We start from the raw sequence: 17,612 nt of genomic DNA on the forward strand, positions 1-17,612 counted from the left end.
AATATGATCGTGTTACCCCTTTTTTTTATTCAAAACCACTGACTCCCAGTAAGTCATTGTATTCAACATAAGATGTTGACTCTTACTCATAGAATTCTTTCCACAAGAATTCTATGTATCTGTCTACTGTAATATGTACCTCCTAGACTACTTATGTCATTGAATGATCAACAATTACACATTCCTTCACCATCCTCTGAAAAATTAGATTCTACATGGCAATCAGACTTTTACTGTGAGGCTCTAACACTATGGAACTCATTATCATCTATGCTTCTTCTTGAATTATCATTCCCCAAATTTATGGCGGCCCTTTGGAGATGTTAATTGAGCATTATCTGGTACTTGGAATTGGTGAACTACATTCTGTTCTGACTGCATGTGCATAATGCTTATTTCTTTTAAATTGTCTTTTAGTATTAATGGTGCTGTTCTTATTTTTCTATCCTGTTCAAAATTGGAGTTCTTTTCTGTTTAAGGATTTGTTTTTATTGTGAACCACTATGCTGTATTTTATGAATAGTAGTATATCAAATACATTTAGACCATAGACCATAAAGCACATCAATATCATGCCACCCACTCCGCCCCACCCACCAAGCCCTTGAAGCATATCAGTATCGTGCCTCTTCTCTCCCCTCACTCCCAACCCCAAAGGCCTTCTGTTACCCACTGGGTGGGTGGGGGGTTCCCTGGTGTCTGAGGAATCATGACAGGAGCAATCCTCACTCCTGCTCTCTCTGGCACAAGTTTAAAAGTTATCTGCCCCAAGCATCACCCCCTTTTTTCTTCTTCCAATCCTGCAGTATGTGCAAACCCTGTCCCTTGTAAGGTAATATTATAGATTCTTTGCCTCCTTAGGCCACAGCAAGAAATCTTTATATTATAGTTTCATAGACAATGTGAGGTCCTCATGATGGAACTTATATTTAGTGATTTTTGTCTGTTTGGGTCTCAGCATTTCATCTTGCTTTATTCATTTTGGATAACTTGATTTGCCAGGTGGAAATGAAGTGAGAGAAAAAGCCTTGAAACGACATCATAATGGACTAATAAATAAAGTAATGGAGGTTTGTGCTGCTTTTAAATACCTCTTTATTCTACATTAATTAACACCACAGTGTGATCCATGCTTCTGTACAGTCTGTACATCTCTGCTCGCTGAAGACATCATGATTACTATACACTTCTCTGGACAAGGAGCTACCAAAATAGGTTGGAAGAATCAATATTTGAAGCATCTGGTTTAGGCAACAGGGGCCATGCCAACTTGGTTGTTTCCTCTGTCAAAAACTACATAATACTGTCTGATGAAGACATCACCCAGAATCCAGAGATCTCCAGAGGAGGTAGGCAGACTCATGGACTGGAAGCCGCTGGTACAAGTACCCTGATTCTAGAAATGGAAAGATAAGATAGAGAGGACTGAAAGGTAATATCTGGACATGTCTTGTGAGGTACAAAGTAAAACATTACTATAGCAACAGTGTGTGAGAAAACTGATTAATGACCTCAGTAGTGAATAAAATGGCTGTCTCCACAATCACATACCAAAAGGGAACAAAGAATTCTGTGATGTAAGAGAAAAAAAAGGGAGGAAAAAGGAACCTGAGGCATCTGCAGTTTCAGATCTGATTGAAGAATTCTACTGCCCAGAATTTTTCAATCAACGCTGAACCTGCAGACGCAGGATAAGTAGTCGCCAATGATAATAATGATTTTTCCTGGTCTTTCTTTAATTTTTTCCTTTGGATTTGTTTGCTTGTTTATGCGGTTTGACATTTAGGGCCCTGTTTACTAAGGTGCGTAGTGTTTTTAACGCGCCTACAATTAGTGTGTGCGCTAACCATGTAGGTGCCTATAGGGGTATTATAGGCATGCACGTGGTTAACGCGCGTACATGGTTAATGTGTGTTAAAGATACTAATACGCTTATAATGCAGCTTAGTAAACGGGGTTTAATGCTTTAAAGTAGGAATGTTTTCAAAATTGGTGTACAGTACACATTTGAAATGTTTATTATAGTTATTTTAATTTAATAAATGTGTTATTAAATGGAGGTTTTGGTTCCAGTAGGCAAGTGATTGATGATACACAGCAGGCTCAAGGGTTTGAAATAGCTGAGTGCTATAGGAGACCTAATAGCCTGGCCACTGATATATATCTGATACCTCCAGTTTCTTCTTCTTCCCTTTTTTCGCTTACATCACAGTATTCTTTGTTTCCTTTGGGTACATTATCATTTTTTAGGAGCAAAAGATGGTATATTATTATTAATTTTGTTTTTCCTCTTTTTCTTGCTGATGTCTCCACAATAAAGCAGAAACGAAGCAGGCAACAACCCGCTGCAGCATCCAAGCAGACAGCTGCAGTGACCCAAGGAAGGACAAGACAGCAAAAGTTCACTCAAATGTAACTTGAATGGAAACTAGACCCAACATGGCCAAGTTTCGGATAACCTTCATCAGGGGTCACACTGGTTTCCAAGTATATTCCCTGGTAAATGTATAAGTAGCCAATGAATACTGCAATTCCTGCACTGAAAAATAATCAGTTCAAATGCAGAGAAGCAGGTAGAACAGCTGTCTCGTCCTTCCTTGGATCACAACTGCTGTTTGTCTGTCTCCACAATAAATGCATGACCTTGGACAGCTAAGGATAACTCTAATTTGTTTTCAAGGTTATTTTCTGAATCTGTTATAAGACACAAGAACATAAGAAGTGCCATATCAGGTCAGACCAAATGTCCATGAAGCCCAGTAGCCTGTTTCCAACAGCTGCTAATCCAGGTCATGAGTACCTGGCAGGATTCTCCCAAAAAATAAATTCCAAGCTGCTTATTCCAGGAATAAGCAGTGGATTTCCCCAACTCTACCTTAATAATGGTTTATGGACTTTTCTTCCAGGAAATTGTCCAATCTGTTTTTACATCCAGCTACACAACTGCTTTTACCACTTCATCTGGCAATGAAGTCCAGAGCTCAATTTTGTGCGGAGTGAAATAAATATATTTTCTCCAATTTGTTGTAAATGTGCTACTGTTTCAGCTAAAAGAAATAGCATTTGTCCTTTAGTTGGTTGCAACTATAATTCTCCTTCAGTACTGAACAGAAAAGGGGGATTTTCAGACTTTATTCTGGATAGATTATTTTACCTGATTGACGTATGCACTAGCCGGCAGGGGATACTGGACACCATTGATGGTGAAGATGATTTCGGGCATGCTGCTGATGGAGGCACAGTTGATCACATACTGGTAGAATGGAAAAGGACAGGAAGATAAATTAGCATCATATTTTCTTCAGCGAATGAGCACTTTAATGATGTCACAAGATGATGAGAGTGAAGTTAGTAACTTAACACATATCAATAGGAATGGATCCACAGAAGCTTAGCTGAAATTGGGTGGCAGGGGGAAGAGGGGTTGGTGGTTGAGAGGGTAGGATAGGGGAGGGCAGACTTATACGGGGTCTATGCCAGAGCCGGTGATGGGAGGCGGGACTGGTGGTTGGGAGGCGGGAAATACTGCTGGACAGACTTATACGGTCTGTGCCCTGAAAAAGACAGGTACAAATCAAGGTAAGGTATACACATATGAGTTTATCGTGGGCAGACTAGATGGACCGTGCAGGTCTTTTTCTGCCGTCATCTACTATGTTACTATGTAACACATATCAATAATATTTTCTATCTGCCAAGGACTGCATTTACAACAGCTCTAATGTCAGTGATAGGGGTTAATAGAGATAGTGGGTTTAAGGGTGTAGAACAGATCTCATTCTTGACCATTTCTGATTCACTTAGGCGGAGGTTAGTAATGGAACTGGGTGGGAATTGGATTCTTGAATGCAGTGGAGAACATCTTTGTTTGAATGGAATGTTTGTTTCGTACTACCTGGACTGGTTGATAATGGCGTGGATCCCCGAATTCTAGAACACTGCGCGCATTTTAAGGGAACACCCCTGGCCCACACATACTCCTCTTATGGCCACCACCCTTTGCAGATCCCCATGGAAACACTTATGTGCTATTCTATAAATGAGCACATAAAATATTTCACATGGATCTACCATTTCTGCCCCATTTTGGCGTCTTGCAGCCATTAGAACGCTTTTTTCATGCCAAAAATTCAGCCTGGAAGTAACACCAAACATTTGGTGCTATATCTAGAATTTTCCCCAAACTCTTTTACTCATAGAAATGTCTTTTAAAATTACTCTTCATGGGAAAAATTTCTAAGGGGTCCTATTACTAAGGTGCACCAGGGGCGTAGCGACGTGGGGCCATGGGGGCATGGGCCCCCATAGATTTGGCCCTGGCCCTCCTGCCACCAACCCCTTTGACCCCCCCTCCCACCACCAACCCTCCCCTGCTGCTGCTGCTGCTGTCGTCATCATCGGGTACCTTTGCTGGTGGGGGTCCCCAACCCCCACCAGCCGAAGTCCTCTTCTCCGGCGCGGCCGCGTTGCTGATGTGCAAGGTTCCTGTTTCTGTGAGTCTGACGTCAGACTCGCAGAAACAGAAACCTTGCAGATTAGCAACGCGGTCGCACTGGAGAAGAGGACTTCGGCTGGCGGGGGTTGGGGACCTCCGCCAGAAAACCAGCCAGCAAAGGTACTCGACGGCAGCGGCGGGGGAGGGTTGGCAGCGACAGGAAGGGGGGTCGAAAGGGTTAGCACCGGGGGGGGGGGGGTCAAAAGTGGTGGTGGCTGCGGTGGGGGTGGAGGTGGGGATAAAAAATTAGGGGGGTCGGTGGCGCTGGGGGGCTAAAATGTGCCCCCTCACCTCGGGCTCTGGACCCCCCTCCCGCCGAAGTCTGGCTACGCCCCTGAGGTGCACTAATGGATTTAGCGCACGATCAATACCATACAGCCCATTGTATACTTATGGGCTGCATGGGACTTAATGCACACTCATTCGTTAGCATGCACTAAATCTGTTAGCACACCTTAGTAAAAGGACTGCTAAATGATGTGAGTGTTGTAAAGTCTATGGGTATTTTTGCTTTGAAAATTGCCCAAAGGGACCCTCCCCCCACAGAGTTTTGCACCTGCTTTTTGTACAGATAATTTTCCACATAAACCAATGCACAGACTTTGAAAATGTAAAACTGTGCATGTTGTTAACCTCCCCTAACCCAACCCAAGTGTGAGCTTGCCTGTTCTTTCCACAGGTAAAAGTTCGGGCTTGATCGCCCTGCATACTTTTCCTGCCTACAGGGTGAGCAGTTTTTCAATAGCCTGTTTACCGTGGGAAACAACCGTTTATCCTGGTAAATGACTTTTGCAAATTGCCATCTCTACAAGAGATATCGTAGCTTTCATTGTATACCTGGCCAGCAGAGTTCTGGCTGGCTCCAATGTAGGACTGGATATTAGCGATGGGAGTGGGTGGACCAGCAAGCATAGAAGTTCCAGTATCCACAATAGCCTGACAGCTGCTACTGCAGGCAATGACTTCTCCATTCATGGTGACGCTGGGTGAGGGAGAAAGAGAGCGTTGGTGCCTCAATGATTAAACATAGTGAATTCAGTCACAGACCAGAAATCAGATTCCCCTCTTTCAGGAGCCCAGATAAGACTCAAGTTTAATAGTACTTGGTATACCGCCCATCAATTGCTGTTCTGGGCAGTTTACAATAGTTAGTCAATAATAAAACTGAAAGGAAATACGTCAATAGATTGGAAAGCAATAAAAGTAAAGAGTGTATTGGTATAGCAGCATTCTCTAAAGGGTATTAAGCTATGATATTATAAATTATATGCATCCTTAAATAGAAAGGTTTAAGGCCAGATTTCAACTCCATAAAAGATTCTTGTGTAGGGCATAGAGGAGAGTGTTCCAGAGACTGAACATAAGAACATAAGAGTAGCCATACTGGGTCAGACCAATGGTCCATCTAGCCCAGTATCCTGTTTTCCAAACAGTGGCCAAACCAGGTCACAAGTACCTAGCAGAAACCCAAATTGTGGCAACACTCCATACTACAAATCCCAGGGCAAGCAGTTGTTTCCCATGTCTGTCTCAATAGCAGACTTTGGACTTTTCCTCCAGGAATTTGCCCAAACTTTTTTAAAACCCAGATACGCTAACTGCTGTCACCACATCCTCCGGCAAAGAGTTCCAGAGCTTAACTATGCATTGAGTGAAAAAATATTTCTTCCTATTTGTTTTAAAAGTATTTCCATGCTACTTCTTTGAGTGTCCCCTAGTCTTTGTATTTTTGGAACAAGTAAAAAAAATGGATTTACTTCTATTCATTCTACACTACTCAGGATTTTGTAGACCTCAATCATATCTCCCCTCATCCATCTCTTTTCCCTAACCTCTTTAGCCTTTCCTCATACGAGAGGAGTTCCATCTCCTTTATCATTCTGGTCGCTCTTCTTTGAACCTTTTCCAATTCCACTATATCTTTTTTAAGATACGGTGACCAGAACTGAACGCAATACTCAAGGTGCAGGCGCACCATGGAACGATACAAAGGCATTGTTATATTGAAAATTCTAGTACAGTTTTAGAACAGAGTACATCATGATCCCCAGAAAGAGAGATGTGAACCTACAACTGCATTCACAGGGACCCAACTTCTAACGTTCATGTCTCCAAGTTTAGTGAAAGCGTTTTGTTACACATCATAACTTATCTATCAGATATTTTCAGAATTCTAGCACACTTGTTTATTTTTAATAAGTCCATGTGCTACATGAACATAACTCTCTTTTTTTCTCCAGTTTTCTTATGTGTTCCATGTTCTGATTTTTGGCGTAAATTACAATTTTACAATTAATCAAAAGTTTTTTTTCAGATTCTAAATTGTTCAAGTAAAGATTAAAACCACTCTTTTTCTGCATTAGGTGGCAGCATCAAGCCATACCACTCTCACGTGCTCCATTTACTGCCATTAACTAGGAGGCATGAAGATTGAGTTTCCCACAAAGCTTACATTTTTTACTCTTTCCATTTGGAAGGTTTAGTCTTTCAGTTTATTTTTCTGAATCAGCAAACTCTCCTGTTCTACATCTCCAGCCCACAATTAAAGAAAGATTTCAGCAGCATCAGTAATACTTACCTGTCCACAGTAATCTGCCAGTACCCTTCAGCGGAAAGAGGCACCCAGTTAAGGCTTCCCGTGTAGTAGGACGAGTCAATTCCACCAAAGATCACCACACTGCCACTCTGGGCATCACTAAAGGGCATACGATTGTAAGAATAAGAATACACTGTGTATTTGTCATATAAATAAGTCCCTCTGTGAATCAGATGAATCAATGTCTTGTAGAATAAGCTAAGTCCATTCTAATTTTGCCCTCTTGCCACAGGGGCGTATCTGAGGTTCGGCGGTAGGGGGGGCAGGGGCTAGAGTGAGGGGGCACATTATAGCCCCCCGGCCGCCGCCGCCCCCTACCGCCATTAACCCTCCCTCCCCCGCCTACCGCATTCACCTACACCCGAGGTCCGCTTCCTCCTGCCGGCTTTTTAAAATATTGCTTCAGCTGGCGGGGGACCCCAACCCCCCGCCAGCCCAGCTGCGGTCTTCTTTAACTTCTTCATCCTCGTCATGCTGTGAAAGCTGCATGCATCCTTAGTTCCAGTTGGACGGAGTCTGACGTCGCAGCACGTTGTAACGTCAACGTACTGCGACATCAGACTCTGTCCAACTGGAACTAAGGATGCAAGCAGCTTTCACAGCACAACGAGAATGAAGAAGTTAAAGAAGACCGCGGCTGGGCTGGCGGGGGGTTGGGGTCCCCCGCCAGCTGACGCAATATTTTAAAAAGCCGGCAGGAGGAAGCGGACCTCGGGCATAGGTGACGGCGGTAGGCGGGGAGGGGGGGGAGGGAGGGTTAACGGCGGTAGGGGGGTCCGGGGTGAAATCTGAGGGGGCCCAGGCCCCTGTGGCCCCACGCAGATACGCCCCTGCTTGCCAGTAGAGAGAAATAGCTTTAATTTCCTTAATAAAGAAAAAGAACATCTAAACATTCATGCAGTGGAAAAAGGTGAAGACTGTCCTAGGTGATATTTTGGCATAGTGTGAAGTTGATTTTTTTTTGGGGGGGAGCATTTGCTCTCACTCACCCTTCCCCCCACTGCCACCATTGCCATGCTTTCCCCTCCCCCCGGATCATTACTTTGCTGTTGGGGTGCTCAAACCCGCTGGCGAGCTCTGCACATTCTATCTGAGAAGTGGGGATGCAGACAAGCTACTTCAGCCTCTGATGCCAGCTTGCTCAGTTCAAATATGGGCAGGACACCAGCAGCAAAAATGTTTGGTTGGCGGGGCTTGAGCACACCTACCAGCCATGTATTGGCTGCCACAATGTTGGAGGGGGTCTGAGCCTGACGTGGGAAGGAGGGGGAGGCCTCTGAACCACCCCCTCCCGTGGCTACTCCACTGGCATCTGGCAACTCTGCCTATGTGTTAAATACCCTCCTTAATGATACAATCACCACTAGACAAATATCAAGCACAATTATTAGACATAATGTTACATCAAGCCTTAAGAACCCTTTTCTTTTGTTGGAAAGACCTTACCAAAGTAACGTATTTAAATTGGTGAAATTCTGTGTGTATATTAGCTAAATATGAATATGCTGCGGCTGAAAAATATAACTCACTTGTTAAATACAATAAAATATGGACTTCTTTACTAGATCAACTACATAATAACCTCTCTTACAGTTGAATTTATGTATGATCATGACTTGTTATAGCAATAATTCTTGTATAATCTTAGTCTGAACATGTATGCTGATGCTTTGTTATTGTTAATCTGTTATACTGGTTATTTGCTTTTATTTTAGCCATTTGTTATTGACTACAAAACACAATAAAAATATTGGAACAAAAAAAAAATACCCTCCTTGACAATTTTCAACCAGTCCACACAAACACAAAGCCTGTGGGTACATTTTAAACATAGAATTTGCACCAATTATCAAAGGGCAAGTGTGGTGTACTTTTGAAAATCCAAACATAGATCCATATTTAGAAACCTTCCTCACAACAAACCCCTAGGAATGTCTCTCTTTAGTGTGGGTAAAATTCCATATATAGTCCCCTATAAATGTAATTTTACCTGCCCAAGAGGTGGGCAATTTTCAGATGCCATTAATCTGTGAAAATGGCTTTTCAAAATTGTTCTCCCTATGTTTCCCAGCATAAAGTAAGTTATGCATGAGATGTACTGCAGGAGAGAGTGAGAAAGCTGAAAGCTCTCCATGTGCCCAAAACACCGAAAGTAAAATATTTTACTTTGAAATAACTGAGATGCCTCATATCATACAAAGAACAATTCCTATATTTGATTCCTATTCACAATCAGTTTATTATCTCCCCTCATCTCTCCCCACCCCACATTCCCAATTCAAAAAGTATAGTTATATAAATCAATCAGGCTAAGAAGCTAGTGGAAATTTCCATACAATAGATTCTTCTCAATGCAAAACTAATACTCTGTCCAAACATCTATGACTTACGAGCTCAAGTAGACAGAAAAGAGGTCCTGTGGCACTAGGCCTTGGTTCCACATGTTGTCAAAGACAGGGGTGGCTCCTGAGGAGGCAATGTTGGGGTAAGCCAAACCCAAGATTCCATCGAAGGGAGAGTAATAGAGGAACGAGCCGGGCTCAGTCTCACTCAGGCCAAAGATCTGGTTGGTGTCCGCAATGCCTCCAACCTACAAAGACAAACATCAACCATTCTCTTCGTTCCTTATTTTGATAGTATGGTTTTCTAAGTCCCAGATGCCTACTAATAACACAGTCTGATCTATAGAAGCACATCTTATTACAAAGAATAGCATTTCCCAGGACTGTGGAAGCATGAAAAAGTGGTTATGGCTATTCTTTAAGGCACACAAACGCAAGAGAGGGAGTCCAAAGTACACCCAACACAGAAGTGAAACTCAAAAGCACAAGGAGCCTTCATGAGTGGGAGCATCAACTCAATGTTTATTAGTCAGACAGACTTAGGGGTTTTTCTTGGATTGGATTTTGGTTTAAAGCAGGAGTTCTCAACCCAGTCCTTGGGACACAGGCAACCAGTCAAGTTTTCAGGCTAACCACAATGAATATGCATGAAATACATTAGCATGCACTACCTCCATGGTATACAAATCTATCTCATGCAAATTCATTGTGGATATCCTGAAAATCTAACTGGCTGTGGGCGTCCCAAGGACTGGGTTGAGAATCCCTGATTTAAAGTGAAAGTAAGCAAACAAACTGCACATATCCAGCAAGACAATCCTCTTGTATGATTTTAAATTTCAGCAACCTCGAGAAGAGAAAAAATCCATAGGAATACTAAGCAAAGGGACTTATGCCCAATGGTGTTAAATTTAAGATCTAGGCAAAAATCCCTCAGCACTTTTTCTCATATTCTATATGTGGTGCTCAAAATTGCATACACACATGTGGGCCCGCACCCAATTTGTGTGCGCAATTTAATTGATTAATGAACCATTTAGCACCAATAATTGGTTGCTATAAATCAATCATTGGCATTATTTGCAGCAATTTGAATTCACGTGCACATCTTGCTAGTTGCTATTCTATAATGATGTACATGCATGTAAATCTTTTAGCGTGCAATTGAAAAGGGGGCATGGCCATGGGAGAACATGGGTGGGTCATGGGCGTTCACTAAAGATGAGCAAAGTATTATAGATTTTGGGAGATCTGCGCCTAATTTATGCATTACGATTTACGTCAGATTTCAGTTGGTGGAAATGCTCATGCCAAAAGTTGGGTGTGGATCCCAGCAGAGCTGCCGAGAGACAGAGCGGGGATGGGATGGGATTTTTGTTCTTGTTTTGTTATGTATGTTTTTGCACTTAATTATTAATGTTTATTGTAATCTGCTTAGATGAATTGGATGAGCGGGCCATAAATATGTTAAATAAATAAATCTCTCATTATCTTTCCATTTATTTGTCTTTATTTCTGTCTTTTGTCTTTCTTTTATGTTTCTGTATATTTCTTTTCTAAATGATTTCCTGTCTTCATTCTCCCCTTTTAAGAAAGTGGCTCTCTCTCTGTTGTACTGACCTGTACAGTGTCATAGCCCAAGACTCCTGTCATGCTCCCAGTTCCATATGCGATAGAAACACTAGTACTGGTTGACCGGAAAGTGGAGGATTGCTGAGGGTTAAACTTGTTGTGGTTTGCTATGGAGAGAAAGTTTGAAACATGAGTTCCAAGCATAATACCTAGGATACAACTTGCAGCTAATTGTATAAGGAGCTGCCTAGTTTCAGGTGGCAAGGATGTGCATACATGCTGGTATTCTAATCGTTTATGTGTACACATGAATACATAAAGACCATAGAACTGTCTTTAGCTGTTTAATCTCAGGCTATCTTCTCTTACATTATCATTCAGAAAGACCTTCACTGACTCCTCATCACTTTCCATGCTTTGCTACACGTTGACTCTTCATGTTTATAATTTCATAGATTGCTCGTTGACACCATGATTAAAGTTCAAAACCTTTTATATTATTATATTAATGGAAAAAGAAAGCAGAATAAGGACATTCTACTTTTTCTGATGATTGAAGCAAACCTGTTCTGGGGGAGCCCTAGCCAGTCAACTTTTCATGATATCAAGCTGCCGATGATGTTGATATTATACTGCCTCAACTGCATGCACATTTCTCTCTTTGCGTATTTGGAGATCCTGAAAACCTAACTGGCCGGAGATCTCCCTAAGACAGGTTTTAGAACCACCGGTCTAATTTATCCATACAGAGGATAATTCTGTAAAGACATTTTCACACATACATGCCAGTATTGGTGCATAAAATGCCTCTTATTCAACTACCCCACACAAAATTGGGCACAACTTTGATGTAGACGTATTTAGCCATGACATATGTGCAGTCTCAAGCTGGTGTAAATAGGATGAGGTTCCTAAATTTGAGTTAGTATTGTATAAGACACTTAGAGGGGCATTTTCGAAAGAATGTCCAAGTCAGAATTGGGATGTCCAGCTCATAGGACTAGAGTCTATAAATTGCACCTAAAAACTTGGTGCCAAAAAAATAGCTATTCTATAAACCAAGCTTAAAGTTAGACGTGGTTTATAGAATAGGACTTAGCATTGGGAACTGCGACTACATTTAGGTGCAACCACTTAAACTAATGAAAACCTGGTGTAAAACCCCACGCATAAATTAGGCACGGACCTCCCTAATTCTATAACAAAGCACGTAAATTTCAGAAACACCCTCAATCCGCCTATGCTCCTCCCATGGCCATGTCCCCTTTTCATGTCCGTGCATTAGCATTTACACATACCTCCTTATAGAATACACCTAAAAAGATGTATGCATAAATTCTAATTATTGCCAGTAATTGCTTGCTATTGCCCAAATATTGGTGCTAATTGCTCTCTATTCAAGTAAGTTGAGTGCACAAATTGGGCTTGTGCCCAAATTTACATGTGACTCAAAGCGCCATATATTAGAATCTGAGGGATAACATCCAAAACAAAACCCCCATCCTTCTCACAGCCATTTTTGAACAGGAAAAATATGTAAGAAGGATGTTCTTGCGCTGAAAACATCCAAAATGAACAGCCATTTTCTAAAATGAAATGTCCAAAATATAAATTCCAAAAAAACAAACAAACATAAAAACTTCGATCTAGCATCATTTGTACAAAAATGGCCAAACAGACATCCTTGCAGAGCAGAGGGGCAGCCTAGTGGTCAGTGCAGTGGACTTTAAACAATGGGACCCAGGTACAAATCTCACCTTAATTCCTTTATATGTTATTGTAGGCCCTCCAGGAACAGATAAAAATCTACTGTACCTAAAGTTACACCACTACAATAGCCATCATGCTTGCAGCTGTCTTATAAATTCAGGTATAGTAGGCATTTCTGTATTCAAGGAGGGCTCACATATTTGTGTAGAAGTAAGAGAGTTAAAGTGGGAGTTACACCTGGGTTCCATTGTTCAAAGTCCACTGTACTGACCACTAGGCTACTCCTTACACTTGCTTGCTGCTCTATTGATGCTGCCATAGACCCTGGTATCCACTTTCACTTCTTAGGGGGATGGAAGGTGGAAAGTAACCACTGGGAGATTAAGGAGGGATCATGCTTTAATCCCTCCAGTGGACAGCTGTTCAGTCAGGGCACCATTTTGTACCCTGGATGTGACTGAAACAGGTCTAGATTTAAAAAAAAAAAAAACCTCTTTTTTACCTTGGACATTTTTCCTGCTCCGTTATCACTGAAAGACATCCTAATTTTGCACCCACCCTAGTCCAGCCCAAAACATACCTCCTACATGCCTTATTATTTTAACAAACTGCAGCATAAAACATCCAAATTCTGCCTTTCTAAAATTGTGATTTGGACATTTTCGGCAGATGGAACTTTTTGTGGCCATTTTGAGATGTTGCCATAGGTATCTACATGTCTCTATAAAATAGGGAACAAGTGGGTGCTTTTTTGCCTTCTTAACATAGTCTAATTCTTCCAGGGTTTTCTGTCATTCTGTGCTTATGGGAAAATCTTTGCCGAATCTTACCGCTAGTCTCAACCTCCTCACTGCAAACATTCCTAGGTTCTTCAATCTCACTTCACATGAGAAATACACAGGCTAGTATTAAAATAGCAATTATGAGAACAGATGGTTTAAGTTTAGAATTATCAGCTAGTTTCTGCTAGTCAGGCTGATTTGTTCCTGGTTTTATTCATTTAGGTGGGAATTATCATCCTCTTTTACATATTGAGCTCAGAACTGTGATCCCATAATGCAATGGGGCACACTTGACCAGCTGAAATGAAACTAGTTGGCAGCTCAGTATAAATTTAGAAATATTGTGGTTAGCGTGCAGTCAGGTTAGACAGCTGAATGAGAGAAATTACATACAGCAGGCTTGGCTGGAGCAGTAGACAGAAGGGACCCAGAGGTTGGATGAGCCGGTATCAAAGATCACGGTGAAGGACTGGGGTGGGGTCCCAATACCAATGGTTCCAAAGTACTCAATCTGTTGAATTATAGAAAAAAATAATGTCCTTAAATCTTTTACACCACAATTGGCTACTACTCATGCATGTTCACGTGTTACCTTCACTATCTAGTTTAACCGCCTGAACTCAATTAGAGTAAATTAATAAAACAGTATAACACCCAGGGCTTTTTTTGAGGGGGTACTTGGGGGTACTGAGTACCGGCACCTTTTCCACTGTCTGCTAAACTTGACCCATGGTTCTTGTATTTTAATGAGAGAGCTCAAGTTCTACATACAAATTGTGCCTTGTCATTGATTCTATGACTGGTTGCAGTGGTCCTGGTTATTGTGGGGTGAGTCCCTCAATGATCACTCCACCCCTGAAGGGTGGCCTGGCATTTGAGTACCGGCACCTTTTTTGCTAGACAAAATGCACTGATAACACCACATATTGATGCTCAGAGAAAGCAGCAGCAGATATAAAGTACGTGAACAAGATGCACTGCAGAATTACCAGCAGAGAACAGTGCGATCCATCTCAGTGCTTACTAGGTGAGATAATGGAGGGTGAGGGGAAAGGGGGCCTGGGCACAGAAGTAAGGTGGATGGCCATCCTACCTATCATCTTTGATCATTCCTTATACCCCTTCAAGGTCTCTTAGATGTTTGGATGAGAACCAGCTGGTTTTACCTGGACCTGAGCTGGCCCATGATGAGTCAACACGTCACTCAACTTTCTATTTTCGGCCCCTTGCTATTGAACGATCTCCCAGGATTTATTTTGAAACTGCTTTTGGAACACGATTTTGAGTCAGGGTGGCTTGTTGCGGCGTTTGCTGTCACCCAGTTTGCAGTGTGATTTTTGCCTTGAATGAGTCAGTGTTTCTTTCCTATTAAATTATTGGCGTTGTTATCTATATTATAGATTTTATTTCTAAACCGTTTTGATCTGCACAAGCGATATATCAAGACTGGAATAAACATTACACGTTTCCATTCACAGAAGTAGAACAATATTTAAAAGCTCGTATGTAGTCAGCACTGGCTGCTGGTCACTGTAAGATTTAAGAAAATGTTTGTGTGGACAACAGACACATTGTGGCTGTATAAGTTGATATATGGTCAAAAGGTATCCATTCAAAGTGGGGCGAGATTAGGGACGATCCAGGAGCAGGGCAGATGTTATAAGAAATATGGCCTAATTCAGCAGGTTTCTGTATAACTTATGCATTCAATTGGAGAAACAGCAGAGACAACTTTATATGGTAAAGTTATCCACATAAAGCAGTCAAAGGATTCAGACTCGAAAACATAATTGTGCTGAAAATCTGCATAAGATTATAAGGATAGGGTATCTTATAGCTTTATGCCATTGCTATTCCATAAAATATACGCTATACTATATTTATGAATTATAGTACAACAAATAGTATTTAGGGTTCATGGCATTTCCAGACAAACAGCAGCCATTTGTTTCTCTGTTATACAATGAATGCAGAGTGCACCACGATGAAGAATCAGGTATTGAAGACCTTTCCTAAAATACGGAACATGACTGGTTAGTACTCACATCCATGTAGTTCTCAAGAGGTTGGCTGGATACTTGGGCTAGGGTTGGGAAGTATTTGGTGGCGGGATTATAAGGGTGCTTCTTCAGGTAATCAGCCAACAGGCCATGTTCCTTCAGGTTCTGCCTCAGAGATTTTCCACGACGCAGGGGAACCCTGACAATGAGAGAGAGAGTGAGTAGAAGAAGAAATTGGGAGGGGCGAATACAGGAAAAGAAAAAGGTGGAAACAAAGAAAAACAAAGCACAGTAGAGGCAATGAGAACAATACAGGAGTAGGACAGGCATAGAGAAAATAATAATAGGTAAAAAGAGACAAGAAAAGAGCAGAGCAAAGAGAGAGAGAGAACGATAAGAAAGAAAGAAAGAAAGAAAGAAAGAAAGAAAGAAAGAAAGAAAGAAAGAAAGAAAGAAAGAAAGAAAGAAAGAAAGAAAGAAAGAAGGGAATGACAGACAAAAGGGAAAATGTCAGACTCTTAGCTCTAATTTAAATATCAATGATTTGGAAATCAAGTCCATTTCTAATGGACAGTTTTGATTATTACCATCCTTAGACTAGATTTGTCTCTATACCTCAAGATACCTAGAGCTACAACGCTACAATTACAGAGTTTTTTTTCTATCACTCACTATTCTGCTGTTCTCCCTGTCTCTCACGTTAGGAAGGCCAGTCTGTATAATTCTTGGTGGACCATCTAGCCCTCATAAGGAAGGTACTAGCCTGGCCCTCTAACACAGACCTCTAGTCTTCAGCTGTGGTGGAGTAGCCTAATGGTTAGTGCAGCAGGCTTCGATCCTAGCAACCTAGGTCTGATTCACACTGCAGTTCCTTGTTACCTTGGGCAAGTCACTTAACCTTCCATTGCCCCAGGTACAAAAAACTTAGATTGTGAGCCCTCTAGGGCTAGAGAAAGTACAATGCGTAAAGTGCTGTTAACATCTAGTAACACTATAGAAATAATTAGTAGTAGTTCATTAGAGTTGATTTTTATCTCTAACACTTTCTAATAGGCCTTCTATATGGTTCATTTCTATCCCTTGCTTTTAGTGCTGTCAAGGGAATCAAAGGCACAGCATTTATTAATAAAAAGAAGATAAAGTTAAATTAGAAAAACATCTAGAACTTACTTCACCAAACACTCAGAAAGTGCCACTAACGCCAGAAGCACCAACCACTTCATGGTTCTACCGTCTGCCCCAATTACCCAAGAAAGAACTAAATCCCTGGATCCCAACTGTCAGGCAACCAGGGAGGAAGGCTCTTTATATATAGCTCAGAGCACTCATCAGTTATCACTACATTAATGTTCATGATAAAAAAAATTAAATGTCACTAATAAAACAATGATAACTTACAATGTCCTTGTGCCAAGGTTGCAACCTGATAATCTCAAGACTTTATCAACATGCCTAAAAACAGCCTTCTTATCTTAACTTCTCTTTATTGTGAATCATTCCAATCATGTGCCAATCACAAAGGATCCAGTATTCCAAAGCACCCAAGGTAAAGAGACCCTTTCCAGGAAACTTGGTACCTGTCAGCTTTATCAATTTTCAAACCTAGGGCTGATTTTTAAACCAAGAGTTGCCAAATGTTTCAAGAGAAGGCCACATAGGACATTTCAAATGTTAGAGATCGCCAGAGGAATCCTCCTTGGAGTTTGCTGAGGTGGAATTCGCTCTTGGACTCTAGCCCTTTTGGTGGTTTGAAATGCTGGGAAAGGGGGAAGGGGGATCGTTAGTATTAATTGGGTTAGTATTCAAAAACCTGGTGAGCAGCAGCTTATTCCACTAAAACCAACTGCACAAAAAACGACCCTTATATATGGACAATGTTTGAAAATGCCAGGATAGCTACCCGCAAATGTCCAGACATAATTTATTTTATTTTTATTTGTTACATGTGTATCCCACATTTTCCCACCTGTTTGCAGGCTCAATGTGGCTTACATAGTGCCGGAGAGGCCTTTGCAGGCTCCGGTGTGAATAAATACAACGTGATGTTGTGGTAGGATAGAGTTCATGTGGCATAGCCACATTAGGGAATCGTACAGCGGAAGAGTTGAGTTATGT

At 41.5% G+C, this 17,612-nt stretch overlaps 1 protein-coding gene across 1 annotated transcript; it reads right to left on the reverse strand.

The window, feature by feature from the left end:
- Positions 1-1,078: 1,078 nt before the first annotated feature.
- On the reverse strand, positions 1,079-16,773 carry PGA4 (pepsinogen A4). Its single transcript, XM_030222375.1, has 9 exons — positions 16,668-16,773; positions 15,543-15,696; positions 13,891-14,008; positions 11,054-11,172; positions 9,482-9,681; positions 7,074-7,190; positions 5,333-5,477; positions 3,155-3,253; positions 1,079-1,396 (listed from the first exon to the last, which is right to left on the reverse strand). Exons 1-9 carry the CDS (start codon positions 16,718-16,720, stop codon positions 1,247-1,249), a joined length of 1,155 nt encoding a protein of 384 aa, XP_030078235.1. The 5' UTR covers positions 16,721-16,773; the 3' UTR covers positions 1,079-1,246.
- Between the last annotated feature and the right edge of the window lie 839 nt (positions 16,774-17,612).

This window comes from Microcaecilia unicolor, chromosome 1 (genome assembly GCF_901765095.1).
Source record: "Microcaecilia unicolor chromosome 1, aMicUni1.1, whole genome shotgun sequence".
Classification (NCBI taxonomy): domain Eukaryota; kingdom Metazoa; phylum Chordata; class Amphibia; order Gymnophiona; family Siphonopidae; genus Microcaecilia; species Microcaecilia unicolor.

Excerpts from the sequence above, each read along its gene's own strand:
- PGA4 (XM_030222375.1), bottom strand. The coding sequence starts at position 16,720 with ATGAAGTGGTTGGTGCTTCTGGCGTTAGTGGCACTTTCTGAGTGTTTG. Across the intron at positions 9,682-11,053 it reads TGGGCTATGACACTGTACAG|GTTGGAGGCATTGCGGACAC; the intron begins GTCAGTACAACA and ends TTGTCTTTGTAG. Across the intron at positions 7,191-9,481 it reads TTTTCTGTCTACTTGAGCTC|TGATGCCCAGAGTGGCAGTG; the intron begins GTAAGTCATAGA and ends TATGCCCTTTAG.